Raw genomic sequence first — 17,916 nt, forward strand, 5'->3', positions numbered from 1 at the left:
TCTTACCCCTATATCGTGAAAAATATTAACTGAAAGTTCAAAAAAACCTTGCTGTTTTAACGTCATCATCCCCTTTTAGTGTTTTTCTCTTGCCACTTTAGTCTATGATGTACCCTCCACGTCCAACTTTCCAACCATAGTCCCACTTCCTGTAAATCCACTACACATTTCCTCCGGTCTTCCTTGTTCTTTCCCCTTCTTTCTCCTCCACTTGACCCAAGAATTTGAGAGCTTCTTCCACCGATGTATATGATGAAGTCAAACCTTCCTGCGTAACTTTGAGAGTTGCCGGATACATTAATGCAAACTTGATATTAAGTGCAAACAGCTTTGAGCATATGGGGGAGAAAGCTCTGCGTTGCACAGCCACCCCTGCGGAGTAATCTTGAAAACATAAAATTTTTTTATTGTCATACTTGAGCATTTTACCCGCTCTGATTGCTTGTAATATCTCACTCTGGGTCTGCTAGATGCCTGTGTCTTCGGTCCAATCCTATGTGCTCACTCGATACGTAAAGGCCCATTATTCTCTGAAAGCTGCAGCTCCTCCATAAACCATTTCTCCAAAAATCCATGTTTCTGTCCAGCAGCACCTCCGGCATGCCCACCAACCTCAGATTATTTCTTCAGGACCTATTTTCAAGGTCCTCGACTTTTTTGTCTTCTGATAGAAGCATTTGTCACACTCAGTACATGAAAACAGTTTCACTCCAGTGTGGATTCTTTTGTGTATAATGGCTGTGCCTTATCACTGTAGCATTTACCACATTCATGCATGCAAATGGTTTCAGTCATATGTGGATTCTCTGGTGTACTGTGTTTTCTCTTGCTATGAAAACTTTTACCACACTCCATACACTTAAATTGTTTCATTCATGTGTAGATTCTCTGGTGTTTGGTGAGGTCTGTCTTCAGATTGAAGCATTTGCCACACTCCATACATATATATGGTTTCACTCCTGTGTGGTTTCTCTGGTGTATGGAGAATGATCCCTTGCCACCGAAGCTTTTACCATACTTAGTACATACAAATAATTTCACATCTGTGTGGGTTCTCTCATGTATAGTGAGGCTTACCTTATATTGGAAGCATTTATCACACTCAGTACACATAAATGTAAATGTCTTCAGTCCTGTGTGGATTCGCTCATGTGTAACACGAGATTTTCCTTGCTAAAGAAACTTTCACCACACTCGATATATGTAAAAGGTTTCACTACAATGTGGATTCTCTGGTGTCGGGTGAGTGATCCCTTCTCCCTGAAGCTTTTACCACACTCAATACAAGTAAAAGATTTCACGCCTGTATGGAGCCTCTGATGTCTAGTGAGATATGCCTTATGAAGGAAGCATTTACTACACTCAGCACAGGTAAATTGTTTCACACCAATGTGAATTCTTTGGTGTATGGTGAGTGCTCCCTTATCAATGAAACTTTTACCACACTCAGTACATGTAAATGGCTTCACTCCTGTGTGAATTCTCTCATGTATCTTTAGTTTTATCTTCTCAGTGAAGCTTTTACCACATTCAGTGCATGTAAATGGTTTCACTCCTGTGTGGACTCTCTGATGTCGGGTAAGTGATCCTTTCTCACTGAATCTTTTACCACACTCAAAACAAATAAAAGATTTCACACCTGTGTGGATCCTCTGATGTCTACTGAGATATGCCTTATAAAGGAAGCTTTTACTACACTCAGTACAGGTATATGGTTTCACTCCTGTGTGGATTCTTTGGTGTATGGTGAGTGTTCCCTTATCACTGAAACCTTTATCACACTCAGTACATGTAAATGGTTTCACTCCAGTGTGTCTTCTTTGGTGTATGGTGAGAGTTGCCTTAGTATTGTAGCTTTTACCACATTCTGTACATGTAAATGGTTTCAGTCCTGTGTGGATTCTCTGGTGAATCGTGAGCTTTCCTTTGCTATGAAAACTTTTACTACACTCTATACACTTAAATGGTTTCACTCCTGTGTGGATTATCTGGTGTTGGGTGAGTGATCCCTTCTCAATGAAGCTTTTACCACACTCGGCACACGTAAATGATTTCACACCTGTGTGGATCCTCTGATGTCTACTGAGATGTGCCTTGTGAAGGAAGCTTTTACTACATTCAGCACAGCTGAATAGTTTCACTCCTGTGTGGATTCTCTGGTGTTGCGTTAGGTGTGCTTTCTGACTGAAGCATTTGCCACACTCACTACACATATATGGTTTCAGTCCTGTGTGTAGTCTCTGGTGTATGGCGAGTGTTCCGTTATCACTGAAGCTTTGACCACACTCAGCACATCTAAGTAGTTTCACTCCTCCAGGGCCTTTCTGCTGGTTTATGAGGTCTACTTTCTGACCAGAAATTTTTCCATACTGAGTACTTGTATATGGCTTCACTCCTCTCTGTATTCTCTGGTGTATATTGAGTATTACCTGTTGTGCATGTAGTTCTCCTATTTGACTGAAGGTTTTCCCACAGTCTGTATATTTAGGTGATCTCTCCACAATGTCAGATCTCTGCCATGATTTCAGAGTTACACGATCACTGAGGAATATCTTGCAAACATCACATAAACAGCTTTGAGCTAGAATCTGGGTTCTCTGCTCTTCCCCTGTATGTGAGAGACTGCTGGTCTTGTGCTCACACAGTGCTAAGCCTTCAGTTGAATTTCTTTGCTTCATTCCTAAGAAACAGTGACTTTTTCCTTTTTCTCCCCAGTCAGAAAAGGAAGCTGTTCCTTTTTTGTCGTTTTCCGATATTTTTTCCTCTCCAGTCTCCTCACTGAGCTTCCAGTGATGCATCTCTGTAGAACTGTTTCTGCAAGCATCTTCTAGATTTAAAAAATAAAAAAGGAAATATTAGGAATTATTCTACAACACAGTTTAACCAATTCAGTAATACAATACCCCTTTGTAAATTTGCCACTCTTTTTCTGCTGGGAATACAGCTTTTCCAAGCTGATAACTGCAAGAGATGAAATAGGATATACGATCACATACAAGGTGAAATTATGTCTTAACTGATCATTTTATAGTAGTAACACTGTAAGTGATGGCAGATAAAGACCTGAACGGTCTGCCCAACAGTCATACTTATTATAAATTCATGATTAAATCAACAATGAATGTGATATTATATACTTTATCACAAATCTTTGGTGTTTCTGGGACATAGACCACAGAAGTCCGCCCTGCTCTGTCCTTATGTTCCACCTACTGGAGTTGCCGTCAAAGTCCACTCCAGCCGATCCGAATGTCTTGTCATATGCAGGACCCAGACTGTAACAGTCTGCCAGCACTGTCCTCGGCTCCAGCTACTGAAGTTGCCCCTGAAGTCCTTTCCAACCTATCCTAAACTTTTATTTTTGTTCTATACCATCTATTTTCTAAATAGAGTTCCTCTGTGTTCATCCCACGCCATTTTTTTGTCATGCCAGGCATTGACCACCCTTCTCCGTGAAAAATGTATTTCCTGACACTGCTCCTAAATCTACCACCCTGCAACCTCAGTTCATGTCCTCTAGTTTTACCATTTCCCCTTCTCTGGAAGAGATTCGTTCCTATATTAATACCTTTCAAGTATTTTAATGTCTGTATCACATCTCCCCTGTCCCTTCTTTCCTCTAGGCTATATATATTCAGGTCTTCCAGTCTCTTCTCATATGTCTTATGGCTCAAACCCCATATCATTTCTGTCACTTTCCCCTGGACCACTTCAAGTCTTTTTACACCCTTAGCAAGATATGGCCTCCAAAACTGAAAACTATACTCCAGATGGGGTTCCACCAGCGACTTGTACAGGGGCATCAACACCTCCTTTCTTCTGCTGGTTACTCCTCTCTCGATGCAACCTAGCATCCTTCTGGCTATGGCCACCGCTTTGTCACACTGTTTTTTCGCTTTAAGGTCCTCGGACACCATCATCCCAAAGTCCCTCTCCCTGTCTGTGCATATCAGCCTCTCACCTCCTAGGATATTTGGCTCCCTTGGGTTTCTACTCCCCAAATGCATCACTTTGCACCTTGCACTATGCATGAAAGTTTTATTGCCAAATGTTAGACCCTTTTCATGCTTTCCACTCCCTCCGGGGTGTCCACTCTATTACAAATCTTGGTATCATCTGCAAAAAGGCAAAGTTTATCTTTTAATCGTTCGGCAATGTCACTCACAAATATATTGAACAGAATCAGACCCAGCACCGATCCCTGAGGCACTCCACTGCTACTCACCTTTCCTTCCTCCGAGTGAATGCCATTGACCACCACCCTCTGGCGTCTGTCCATCAACTAGTTTATAATCCAGTTCACTACTTTGGGTCCTAAAGCCTTTCAAGTTTATTTAAATGCCTCCTATGAGGAACTGTGTCAAAGGCTTTGCTGAAATCCAAGTGGATTACATCTAGCGCACATTCCTGATCCAGTTCTCCAGTCACCCAGTCAAAGAATTCAATCAAATTTGATTAGCACAATTTACCTTTGGTAAAACCATGTTGCCTCGGATCTTGTAACTCACTGGATTCCTGGAAATTTATTATCTTTTCCTTTAGCAAAGCTTCCACTACTTTTCCAACATCTGAGTTTGATGGGCACTGGGTATCCGAAAGACCCTCCTGATACTCAGGGATCACAGCGGAGCCACCCAAGGACTTGGAAACCCACTGATAACTCCTGCAGCACTTGGCTCTTGAAATGGTGCCCCGACCAGAAACTTCAAAGCCCCTACGAGCCTGCCCCTGCTGGTCGAGAGACCAGTACAGTGCTTGCTTAACCATTTGGGTGAAGCTCTGGAGCAAATAAGATCCTGGGGCCCCTGAAAGCCTTCAGGGGCCCCATCGGGACTCTCCCTCGCAGGCAAACCCTGGGTGGGTGACAGAGAAAATCCCCCTGTGCCCCAGGCCCTGATGGGAGCTAAGAGCTCTCCTGCTGTACTGGAATGACAGCAGGAGAAAAAAACCCAAAAGGATCCAACGTGGCTGCTGTTCTCACTGAAGATATCGTGACCATGGTCCCAATCCCTCAGCACGGGAGGAGAGGAAAGTATTTTGGCAGCCCCACCCCTGTTGTAGGAGGGACAGAGAAAGCTGGCAGCTGTACTTGGCAGCTGGCTCTTGCAAGCAGGACAACGCTTGATGAACGGCATGCCCAGCAATGTGGTTAGCTCGTACAAACCTGCTTCAGACTGGCCGTCTTGGCCCAGAACTCCAGCATCTCCACCGTTCCCCTGCTCTCAACAGGTGAGTGCGGGAGGAATTTTTTTGTCCCAACTTTTATTTTTTTTTAATTCAAGCAGTTTTATTCTCCAATACAGGAAATATAGCTAAGCCAGAAAGCACCAGTACATTTTATTTTAAATTAATGCCTGGGAGCTGCATGGAGAGCCTGGGGGAGAAACATCCAAACAGGGTGTGTGGGCAATGAGGGGTGGGGGGGATGGGGATCTGCACCCTTCAGATAGAGCCAATCATCTTGCCCAGTGGATGCCAAAAAGTGCAACTGTGAGCAGCAGAGCAAAGCTCTATGCTCGACCAGGTCCTGTCCAGAGACTGGGTTATCTGGGAGCGACTGTTAGACTCAATCTCGCTATGCGGCCTTAGCCAGCAGAGCGGGGAGCTAGGCCAAGGAGCAGGAGCTCAACCTGAACAACATACCATCAGCTAGAGGAAGAGAAAAGTACTGGAACTTTCCCAGAATATCAGCAGCTTAAACTGGTGAGTTCTCTACCTCCATCTGCTTTTAAGAGGGGATAACGCCCACTTGTTCAAGATGGTGCATCCTAGACCACAAGAAAGTCAATATTTAAAAGCAGCTTTTTGTTTTTTCCACATAGGCATAAGAAAAGCCAGCCTGAACTGGCCCAAACTCCAGTGAGTGCCGTATCTCGTCTCCAATAGCAGCTGGTCCGGGTCACAAGTGCCCAGCTGATCCCAAAAAGTAAGCCTATTTCTCATGGCTCATTTCCAGGGATGAACAATGGCACTCCCAAGTCTACCTGACTAAATCTTTTCTGGACAATAGATTGTTCCTGGCATTTTTCCTATCATAAAGACACAAAGAGTTGGCCATAAGCTGGATGGAAGGACCACAGGAAAAACACAGCAGAATGAACCAACCATTTACTGACTGACACACAGGCCATGTTTCAGCCTCCAACTTCGTCAGGGTTTTAAACATACAAAGCATAACAAATATCAACAATATCAAATTATAATTATAACTAATAAAATAAAGTGAAGGATCATGTGACGCCATGTCCAAGAGGTGATGCTGATTAACGCTTCTCCGGCTTACCTGATATAAAACTCTGATTTTGTGCATACTTACCCCTCCCCCCTTTGATGCCAGTTTGGAATCTTGAGCACTTGGTGACATCGCCCTGTTTCACCTGCAGGCTCATTTTCAAAAGAGATGAACGTCCAAAAAGTGGCATAAATCGGCACTTGGACATCCATCTCTCAGAGACATCCAAATCGGTATAATCGAAACCCGATTTTGAATGTCTCTAGCGGACGTCCATCGCAAAGATGCCCAAATCTCAAGCGTGACCAGCTGGTATCCTGGCATGTCAGGGGGACCAGTGTGCTGGCTCCTCCCACATCCAAATGGCTTGAATTTGGACGTTTTAGACTTGGACATCTTTGGTTTCGAAAATCGCTGAAAATCAAAGATGTCCAAATCCAGGACATCATCTTTTTTCGAAAATGACCTTTTCCCTGCCTCCGAATTTGGACGTCTTACAAAGACGTCCAAATTCCAACTTAGACGTTTCTTTCGAAAATGCCCATCCTAGTGTGTTGCAGTGCTTGGGGATGGCGGCAAAACAACCCAGACGGACACAGGAATGTAGCAAGGTCTTGGAGGACAAGATGGCAGTCCCATCAAGTCTGGTGAGCCAAACTGCCTCTTCCGTCTGGGTGGTGAAGATTACGGCAGAAATGACTGCGGCCATGGACACTATGCTGTTAAAAGGCTGGGACCGAAAACAACACAGCTGGAAACTGTGAAGTCTCACATGACAGACCTCAGTAGGGATATTGTGGCTTCCAGACTCGGACCAGCGCACTGGAAGACCGGCTGACAGGCATGAAGGATACCTAGGCTCAGCTTCTGCGTACCATCACTACACTGGAAAATAAGAAGTTCTGGAAAACAGATCTAGGAGGAATAACTTCTGTCTTGTGGGGCTTTCAGACAGCGTTGCCGATAGAGAGTTAATTGGATTCTTGGAACTTTGGCTGGTTCACAAACTTCAACTTTCAGACTGCTATGGGCCCTTGAGAATAGAGCGTGCACATCGTATTGGTTCCAAGCAATCCATGACCACACGGCTGTCACGACTGTGGTCATGACTCCTCTTTTACTCACCTTATTTCCTGATGTTCAGCTTCCAAGATGGCTCCTGTCTGTTCAGCTTCCAAGATGACTCCTGTCTGTCCAGCTTCCAAGATGGCTCCTGTCTGTCTTTCCTGTGTGCTCACTTCCTGTGTGTTCCAAGCCTCTCTCTGGTGTCAGTGTGTTCCCTGCTCCTGTCCTGTAGTAGGTGACATCATTAGTGAGGGCCTTTATAAGGAAGTGGTGTACTTGCTTTCAGGGCCTTTGCATTGCCAAGGGTCGTCAGGTTAGTTGGTGTGCTGTTGAACGGTTTACCTAGCCTTGTTCTGTGGGCTCTTGTCCTTCTGCTTTGTCTTGCTCTTCTCTGTGGGCTTCCAGTCCTTCTGTTTGCCTTGTTCACTGTCTGTGTTCCTGTTTGTGGCTGCCTTGCAGCCTTGGTTCTTGTGTCTGTGCCTATGTGTGGAGCTCTGGTCTGTCATTCTGAGTGTCTGCAGTAGCCAGCTTGTGTGTATATCCTGAACCCTTCAGGCTTAGTTCTGTTCTTTCCCTATGTGTTTCTGTTTGTGGCTGCTTGGCAGCCTTCAGTCTTGGTTCTGTTCTGTTGCCTGTGTGTGGAGCTCTGGTCTGTCATTCTGAGTGTCTGCAGTAGCCAGCATTGTCCCTAATTAGCTCTCTGTTGTGCAGGTGGTCTGCTCTTGTTCTACCCTGTCTGCTTTCAGCTTTCTTCCCTCTGTTTGGGAACCCTGCTTCTGCCCAGCTTGTGTGTAAATCCTGAACCCTGCTTCTGCCAAGCTTGTGTGTATATCCTGAACCCCTGCTTCTGCCAAGCTTGTATGTATATCCTGAACCCTGCTTCTGCCAAGCCTTTATGTACGCTCTGTCTGCCTAGTCGGTCTTTGAATCCTGATCCAGTCTAGCTCCGTCCTGTAAGTCCTGCAGGCCACCCGCACCTAGGGGCTCAACCTCTGGGGAACGGCGGTCAGAGCGGGTGAAACCCGGAGCTGCTCCAGTCCTGTTTGCCTCCTGTTATCCCAGTCCTGTCTGCCTACAGCCGCAGTTCCAGTCCTGTCATTCTGGCCAAGTCCATTCCAAGATTCCAGCTCCAGCCTTGCTTGTTTGCCCAGTCCCGGCTGGGGGTTTCTGCCTGCTGCTGCCGCTCCTCGACAGTAGCCTAAGGGCTCACGTTCTAGTGACTGTATGTTTTGAACCTGAGATCGTGACAACGGCCCAGGGTGGTTATTTGTAAAGTGCTTAATTTTGCTCACAAAATAGCCATTTTGCAGGCCATTCACTCTGGGAGGCAGTTAAGCTATGAGAACCGACGTGTCCTGTGTTTTCACAACTACTCCATCTGGGTGGCCACCCAACGTAAACTTTTTGCACCTACCTGCCCTAAGCTGTTCAATGTCAAGATTTATATAGAGAGAAGATTTTGCAACCTATGTGGCTCACAAAAAGATGGTAAACACAGGGCTCACTCAGTTCAATGACTGCCCTGCAAAGTATAGAAGATGGAAATCTAACTTTAAGGAGGCCATGACAATCATGAAGCCTACCCCGAACCAAGAAATGAACAGATAACGAAATGGCTGGGAACAGAGTCAGCCGAGCGTGTGCAGGGAATTCCAGATGCATATTTGCACGACCCCTCCAGAGGCCTGAAAGGAATGTGGGAGAGACTTGATCAGTACCATGGCAACTTGGAAGCTATTCAACAAGCACCGATGAAAAGAATAAGGAGTTTCCCAAAGGTCACAAATAAAGATAATAACAAGTTACAGGGACTAGGAGATCTCTTCCAGGAAACGGAAGCACTCGAGGCTGATCTGAACTTTCCTACCTGTACTACTTGGACACAGCTTGGGGCATAAATTAGATTATATCAAAACAGACACGTGACATAAGAGAAAAATGGTCGTCAGTAGGGCGCCAAGTATAAAGACAACCACCAAGAGAGGTTTCCTCCCTTCACACAGTCTTTGTGAAGTTCACCAAAGGATTAGGAATGGGTGAGGTAGGGATAGGCTTGTTTGCATGTTTGTCAAAACATTTCAATATAATTGGGTTAGTGACTTGTGCATCTCTATTCTCCCCTTCCCATAGTGGCCTTAACATGTCTAGCCCCATAGACAGCGCTGCTGCCAAAACCGAATGGCATGTTTGAAGATTTGGGCTCATTCCAACCCTACGGTCATTCTGTTTGTTTAAAGGAACACAAATCGAAAGTGCCCTCATCACATTTTGCCAGTGTCATGAGCAGATGAGAGGCTGAGGGCCACATTTTTGCGATCTGTTACTGCCTGGTCCTGATTATTTATGTTCCTCAGCTCCTGGATTTCCTGCTCCAGATACTGGAAGAGGATTTGTCTTTGATTTAAAGGGAAGACAACCAGCAAGACACACAGGACAGTCTAAAGCAGGGCTGTCCAACCTCGGTCCTCGCCAGGTCGGGTTTTCAGAATTTCCACAATGTGTATTCATGAGATCTATTTGCATATCATGGAGGTAAGTGCATGCAAATAGGTCTCATGCATATTCATTGGGGCAATCCTGACTGGACTGCGGCCCTCGAGGATCGAGGTTGGACCTACCCCTGGTCTAAAGGTTCCTCAGTCCTGGCTCTGCCATCCTCAGATAGAAAGCAGGGCTGAGGCAGGCTGTGATTATACTTCTGAAGTAGAAGAGGTACTGGAAAATGTCAAACTATTTTTATAAAATAAGCCCCTGTATCTGCTAAAACTGTAAAATAACACAATCCTTACCTAGAGAGATCAGGGTCTCATAATTCTCCTTCATCACCTCCCTGTAAAGCTCCTTCTGGCCTTCATCCAAATACTCCCATTCCTCCTGGGAGAAAGAGACAGCGACGTCCTCAAACGTGACCCGCATCTGAAACACAAACCAGAAACCACTGAGGGACACGTGGAGGTGCTCAGAATGCATTAGAGTTTACTTGACTTTATTCTCCTATTATACCATAGGAAAGAGGACTTCAGGACCCCTCTTCCACTAAAAGTGTATTCATGGGATCGATATATATATATACACTGCCTCCTTTGTATGCAAATCAATCTCATGGATATTCATTGCAGGTATCCCAAAAACCTGGCTGTCTGGGGTTTCCCTAGGATAGGTTTGGGAACCCCTGCTCTATGTATTCCAGTGTTTGCAAATGTAACTATGAACTTAGGTGCAGACACTTATACCAACTAGTATTAACTAAAGGGAAGTAGGTACCTATGTTCCTTCATAGAACAGGCTCCTATCAGACACCTATGTACAGTTACACAATTACCCTCTTAGGCCCAGATGCACTAAACTTTAACAACCCTTTTAAAGACCCTTTACTGACCCTTAACGAAGAAATTTTCAACCGTAGCATGCATCAAAGGCCATTTTCCGACGACTCTAGCAGCTAACGAAAACGGAATGCAAACGAGAAACTACCATTGAAATGTGGACAATTCGGAATGCACTAACCATACCGACGATTGCAACGAATCATCTACCGTCAGAAATTTAACCTGAGCTCAGACCTGTCGTTAAGGCCTGAGCTGTCATCTCCCCGCTGCCCCCTGCACCATAAAAATCATGTTTAAAAAGAAAAGTGAGCTCCCCGCTTCCCTCTGCCTAAAATAAAAAATGAAACTAACATCAAAAAAGGATCGGGAGGGGGCAAAGGCGCTCATCAGGAGCGTCCTGTATGGACGGCCTTGCCCCCCCCCCCCCCCCCGAGGTCGCCGCTGCTCCCCGCTTCTCCCTGTATGAAATAAAAACTTTTAAAATAAAAATCAAACTTTTGCAGTGCCGGGCCCCCCTCCCTTCCTGTCTCTCTCTTCTCCTTCTCCCACCACTGCTCCGCCTCCCGCCATCCTCTGCCCCCGTGCCACGCCCCCCTGAGTTCGTCGCCACCGCTCCCCCCCTCCGCCTTAATGGCTGGTGCAGTGCCTCTCACCTGTGTGTGAAGGCGCTGCACGGGATGGAACAGCTGATCGGCGATTGCTTCTGCCTTCACCGACGTCTCTCTCCTTCTTCCTGTGCCCGCCCTCCTCTGACGAACTCAGGGGGCGTGGCACGGCGGCGGAGGCTGGCGGGAGGCGGAGCAGTGGTGGGAGAAGAGAGAGACAGGAAGGGAGGAGGGCCCGGCGCTGCAAAAGTTTGATTTTTATTTTTAAAGTTTTTATTTCATACAGGGAGAAGCGGGGAGCAGCGGCGACCTTGGGGGGGGGGGGGCAAGGCTGTCCATACAGGACGCTCCTGATGAGCGCCTTTGCCCCCTCCCGATCCTTTTTTGATGTTTGTTTATATTTTATGCAGGGGAAAGCGGGGAGCCACGTGTTTGTGTTGTTTTTTGTTTTGGTTTTGATGTTTGTGGTATGCGCAGAGCAGGCAGCATAACGCTTGGCTGCTCTGCGCATGCTTTAGGGGCCGATTACCGACGGGGATTACACCAATTTAACGTATCTTTAATGCAAGCTACTTTACAATACCGTACCGAGCATTAAAGACTTGTTTTTTTGGTGCATTCTTCGTTCTTTAAAATTCGTTAAGGACTTTTACGTTTCACATTTTTTTACGAACGGTTGATGCATCTGGGCCTTAATGTGCTTGTCAGTCCTTTAAAGGTGCAGGGAACTGCGGCAGAATCACAGCCAGTCTTTAATCCTCTGTACCTTTAAGGGGCTAATCTGATTAGGAAATATCACTGCCCTTAGGCTATACATCTCTAAGAGAGAGGAAGGGATAATTGATAGCCTGGATAAGCAGACTTGATAGGCCATATAGTATAGTAACATAGCAAATGATGGCAGATAAAGACCTTTACGGTCCATCCAGTCTGCCCAACAAGATAAACTCATTTTACGTGGTATGTGATACTTTGTATGTATACCTGAGTTTGATTTGTCCTTGCCATTCTCAGGGCAAGATTGTAGAAGTCTGCCCAGTACCACTTTTGCTTCCCAATTTATCTGCCTTCATTTTTCTGTGATTTGCAGCAGTAATATTACTGCCACACCCTGCAGTTAATGGCATTAACTCTTGCTTACTTTAAGGCAAGGCTTTTAGATTACCTGCTTGTGACATGGTCTATATCCTGGCCTGCTCAAACAGTTAGGGTAAAGACATGGGACCCTGTGTGGGAGGTAATAGCTCATCAGAGAAGGCTGTATGGGAGGTGACGGGGGAACTAACCCTTTTGGGATTGGTTTGGAATTCTCTGAACACTGGAAGCAAGTGGCAAACATCAAGTAACTAATGTAGGATCTTCATTTGCATAAGATTTGAATAAGCAAGTTAGACTATGGGCATTCCTTGCTAGTAAGATTGTGGAAGGGAGGTAAGACCCCTGTTGGGCATAAGGGGGGATATTCTTTCTTGCAGGTCCTTAAAGGATCTATAAGGGGGGGGGGGGGTTGCTAGGTAGCTCCAAATCACCTTCACCAGAAAGGAGGATTCAGTTCAAGTCCCCAAGGATGGTGAACCATTGGAGTTGATTCTGTTTTTTAAAAGTGTGAGGCTTTGCTGGGAAAAGATCATAGGCTGTCTGTTGATGTATTTGGGCGAGGCTTGTGGACTACTTGGTGGTTGATTCTGGTTGAGGAACATAGATTTCCATTTACTTTGGATGTTTTTTTTCACTAAGGAATGGTGGATTCAGCTTGGCTTTGGATTATTACTACCAAAAAGATCATGAATTTACTAATCGTACTGCATGATCCTTGTGGGACGGAATAGTCTGGAAGAAGACAGAGAGATCTTCATGGATACTTGGCCCATACCTTCAGGTGGGCGGCGGTATGACATGGGTTCCAAGAGGGAGCTTGTACACCAGTCCTGCACTTCAAGCAATCCTGTCCTGCTGTAATATGGCAGTGCTTTTCAATCCAGTCCTTGAGGCACACTAGCCAGTCGGGCTTTCAGGATACCGACAATGAATATGTAAAGGATAAATCTGCATATATTGCCTCCTTAGTACGGAAATCTATGTCATGTATATATATAGGTACTACAGAAAGACACGGGGATGGGGTCCTGCGATAACCACAGGGACAGAGCCCATGTGGACAGGGCGGGGATAGAGCCCGTGGGGACAGGATGGGGTGGGGATGGCGACAGAACCTGTGGAGACAGGGACAAACTTTGACCCCGTGTCATTCTCTACTTTGAAGGCTGTCAATGAACTGGACAGTTATTTATGTTCAAGTGATGCAGACGATGACTTCATTTTTTGGAAAAACAAGCAAAAGGGCTGGCCACAACTGGCAAAATTTGCACAGGGGGATCCTAAGCATTCCTGCTACCAGTACAGCTTCTAAGAAGACATTTTCTACTGCAGGAAGGACTGTGGAAGACGGGAGACTTAGACTGAATCCTGAGACTGCTGAATTCTTATTATACATCCACAGATTAAAAAATCATAATAGCGCTTTGTAGGGCATATTTCTGCCCCACTAGGACATATAGAATGGGTTGTATTTTGGAGGCCTGGACATTTTAACAGGGTGGATTAGGGTTTCTTGGGGTAGTAGAAGTCAGCTATTGTTGGGGTTGAAGAGTAGAGGGTAGTGGAAGGGGGGTTATTATAGCTGCTCGTTGTGATTATTGTTTTCTATTTGTGATTTATAAACATCAGTTGCACAGCATATTGTTCCTTTTTATACTTTAACTAGTAAAAAAGGCCTGTTTCTGAAACCAATTAAACGGGCGCTAGCAAGGTATTGGCTTCCTGCAATTAATGTTTTGAGAGTCAGTCTTCCACAGGTGTCCCCCTTCCCTATGGATTTCAGCACTGAATAGGATTCCTAGGCAGGGGAGAGCGTGTTTCCCTACTCCTCCCCCTCCACATTGGACACTCGCTGCTCCCTGCATCACGGCTCCTCCCCTCTCCCTGACGTCACTATTATGATGCGCGAGGGGGCGAGGCTTCTATTCCTGCTGCTATGCATTCCCCGTGTTGTGCTGATTCGCTGCTCCCTGCATCGCAGCTCCGCCCCTCTCCCTTTTACTGGCCAATCTGGTGTGGGATGTGTGGCGTCACTTTTATCTACTCCACTTTCCTGGGCAGCTCTGGCCGGAAACCATGGTTCCAGGCAGCCTCAGAACGTTGGAGGTGAGAATTATTATATAGGATAACAAGATTTAAATATAAAATCATAAATGTTTGAGGTTTCTACAGATGAGGAAGGAGCCCACAGGGATTGGGCGGGGGACAGGGACACAGCCTGTGGGGATGGGCGGGGATGAAGACAGAGCCTGCGGGAACAGGTGGGGACGGGAACAGAGCCCACAGGGACAAATTTTGTCCTCACGCCATTCTCTAGTAGGTACCTATGTTCCTTCATACAATAGGCTGCTACCAGGCACCTATGTACAGTTATAGATTCCCTTCTTAGAACTAGATTCAGAGGCACAGAAAATTTTATCCGTTGAGTGCTATTCTATAAAGAGTATCTGCAATGTATAGAATAGCGCCTAAGCGCCTAATCCACGCCTAACTTAAGCAACCTGCCAAGATAAGCTGTTGTTGATGACCCCTTCAATGGACTGTACTTGTTTGGTGGCTTTATTTGGCACCTTTCCTATGGAATAAGCTTCCATTGGAAATTCAGGTGGAACAGTCTGTGAAACGATTTAAACGATTATTGAAGGCACATTATTTTATTCTGAGTGCAGCGTCTCTCTCCCAAGGGGATAATGGAGGGGGGAGTGGATTTGGGGTATTGCTGCTGTTGATTTTATTATCTGTTTTGTTTGATTATTGTTGGTTGTTTGTTTCTTTCCTATCTGAGAATTGTAGTAATTTTATTTTTTTTAATGGTTTTTTTTTACATTGTACACGGCTGTGATCTTTCTGTGGTGGTATAGAACATGTAATAAACTTTATCTGTAGATCCTACACCCAATCCCACGAAAAAGGCTGCATCCACCCCGATCCTGCACCCAATCCCGGCAAAAGTGCTGGATCCATGCAAAAACAGCTCTCCTTCATCTCTCTCCTTCCATGTTTTCTAGCTTCTCTCTCCTGCCTTCTCTCCCCCTCCCCCCCCAATCGCCAGCTTATCTCTGCTTCCTTCCCTGTCCCCTTGATGTCCAGCAATAACCAGCATGCCTCTCCTTCTTGTCCTGCCTCCTTGATCTCCAGAATATCTCTCTTCCCTTCCAACCATTAGCCACAGAATCTTTCTTTCTCTGCCCCCTACCCCATGTTATCCAGCACATCTCTCTTCCTCCTTCCAAGAAAACAATGCCATTATCCAGCTTACTTTAACCCTCCCTCCCTCCCTTTCTTTCCCACTTCTCCCTGCAGCAGCTTCCCCTCGTTTTCCTTTCCTGTTGCCACCTGCTATTAAAGGTCTCATTTCCCAGCCACAGCAAACTCAATTCTTCGGTGCCAAGGTGCCTGCCTGTCATTATCTGAAGGGTCCTGCCCCCTCTCATGGGCTGTTTACTTCATGTAAGGCTGGACTGAGCAGAGAAAGGCAGAACACATCAGCAAGGGGATGCCACATACCAAATGTATCCTGGACTGTCAAAAAGAACAGCACTCCATTTTTTAAGGTAGTACTTTACAATTTTGGAAAGAGAAAACTACTCAGACATTAAGGTAGCAATCTGAAATGCAACTATGAAGATAAGGAAAGAGAGAGGGAATGAGGAGGAAGAGATCAGATGAAGCAGAAACTGAGAGGGTCCTAAAGCCAAAAAAAAAAAAAAAAAGATCAGAAAGAAGAGCCTGAGTTGCTGCAGGGAATATAAAGCGCAGAACTGTCTTTTGTGGAGCCCCAGGAAGGGATTGAGCAGTGCCAGGCTCATTTTTTGTTCTGCTTGTGTATCAGAGGCTGCCTGACATTGCCTGGCACTGCATCCCCTGCTGCCCACCTCCTACCTGCTGAGCACAAAGCCCTGCAGCCATTCTCCTGCCCTTCTCCACAGCACCATTTCCAGCACCTGTGAAGGGAGGGGAACCAGGAAGAAGAACTTTCTTTTTCGTCTGCTTGCTCCATGCACCATGTGTGTATCAGAGGTTGCATGACATTGCCTGGCACTGCATCCCCTGCTGCCCACCTCCTGCCAGTCTCCTACCTGCTGTGCACAAAGCCCTGCAGCCACAGCCCCGGCTCAGGAGCAGCAGCCCTGTGAAGGGAGGGGAACCAGGAAGAAGAACTTTCTTTTTCGTCTGCTTGCTCCATGCACCATGTGTGTATCAGAGGTTGCATGACATTGCCTGGCACTGCATCCCCTGCTGCCCACCTCCTGCCAGTCTCCTACCTGCTCAGCACAAAGCCCTGCAGCCATTCTCCTGCCCTTCTCCACAGAACCATTTCCAGCCCCGGCTCAGGAGCAGCAGCCCTGTGAAGGGAGGGGAACCAGGAAGAAGAACTTTCCATGTACCATGTGTGTATCAGAGGTTGCATGACATTGCCTGGCACTGCATCCCCTGCTGCCCACCTCCTGCCAGTCTCCTACCTGCTGAGCACAAAGCCCTGCAGCCATTCTCCTGCCCTTCTCCACAGCAGCGATTTCCAGCCCTGGCTCTCTCCCTCCCTGCACGGCTTTGCTGCGTCAGTACAGACGCTCTCAGCGTCTCCCTTAGTAGGCAGAGCTTATCATCCTATCAAATATGTTGTGTTGGGTGTATCAAGATGGCGGTGGCTGCATTTGGGAGAATGAATACTTCCTTGTATGAAGTGGCTTCAGCCTTTTCACATCATGCCATCTCCTTGACCACACCAGGGGGAGGAGCTCTGAACATGCTTTGTTGTCTGTTCTTTCTTTATCTAGTGTCAGCAAGAGCTGCAAAAAGGGGAGAAAAAAAGACTGAGAACAAAAGCAAAAACTTTCTGTCTCTGGGGTCTGGAAATCCCTGCAAGACCCAGTCTCAGATCTGCAGAGGGAATTTATCTGAGACCTGGAATCAGCTCAACCTCCTCCTGTTTTATTTATCTGTCAGGAAAAGGGAAATCTCCAGCTTGAATCTGTCCAGCAGCAGCTGCAGAATTCAGAGGGGAAACAGCAGGGAAATGTCTGCCCTGGTTCCTGATCAGGTAAGAAATTATTCTCTCCTCTTGCACACAGGGTTCCAGCACTAACAGGAAAATATTTCTGTACAGTTTTTCCTGCTTTCTCTTCTCTCTCCTTATTTGTCCATGTCGTGAAGCAGTAGGTCTAGTTTAAGTTTATTAAAACAATATACTGCAAAGGTAAACAAAAGATTAAAGCTGTTTACAGCCAGCCCCAGGGTCCTTCCCTCTGTTACCATGTGGGAAGGAGGCAGCAGAGGGAAAGCTTCAGGCCAGCTGGAGAGAGCAAGGCTGCCAACCTTACCTGCCAGTGCAGCTGAGGAAGGGGACAGTGGGAGGTAGGAAGGCATGTGGGACCTCTAGGGGGGAACAGGGTGGGGGCCAGAAGTTGCACACATGGATGGAAGGCAGAGGGGAAGATTCTGCATATGGATGGAAGGGAAGTGGGGGATCCACATGAAGGAAAAGAAAGAGGAGAGGGGGAAATGCACAGGAAGGGAAGTAAGAATGTAAATGAAGGGAGAGGAGACAGTTCTGTACATGGATAGAAGGAAAGTGTGTGTAGAAGAG

The 17,916-nt window shown here is 46.2% G+C and overlaps 1 protein-coding gene across 1 annotated transcript; it reads right to left on the reverse strand.

The window, feature by feature from the left end:
• Positions 1-756: 756 nt before the first annotated feature.
• Positions 757-16,819, reverse strand: LOC115464280 (gastrula zinc finger protein XlCGF57.1-like). Its single transcript, XM_030194678.1, has 3 exons — positions 16,793-16,819; positions 10,087-10,213; positions 757-2,827 (listed from the first exon to the last, which is right to left on the reverse strand). Exons 1-3 carry the CDS (start codon positions 16,817-16,819, stop codon positions 1,128-1,130), a joined length of 1,854 nt encoding a protein of 617 aa, XP_030050538.1. The 3' UTR covers positions 757-1,127.
• Positions 16,820-17,916: the final 1,097 nt, after the last annotated feature.

This window comes from Microcaecilia unicolor, chromosome 1, assembly GCF_901765095.1.
Source record: "Microcaecilia unicolor chromosome 1, aMicUni1.1, whole genome shotgun sequence".
In the NCBI taxonomy this organism is placed as follows: domain Eukaryota; kingdom Metazoa; phylum Chordata; class Amphibia; order Gymnophiona; family Siphonopidae; genus Microcaecilia; species Microcaecilia unicolor.

Bases quoted from the DNA above. Each gene is read 5' to 3' on its own strand.
- LOC115464280 (XM_030194678.1), bottom strand. From the start codon at position 16,819: ATGGCTGCAGGGCTTTGTGCTCAGCAG. The intron at 10,214-16,792 runs GTAGGAGACTGG...TTTGTGTTTCAG, and splicing joins CAGGGCTTTGTGCTCAGCAG to ATGCGGGTCACGTTTGAGGA. The intron at 2,828-10,086 runs GTAAGGATTGTG...TTTTAAATCTAG, and splicing joins TGAGACCCTGATCTCTCTAG to AAGATGCTTGCAGAAACAGT.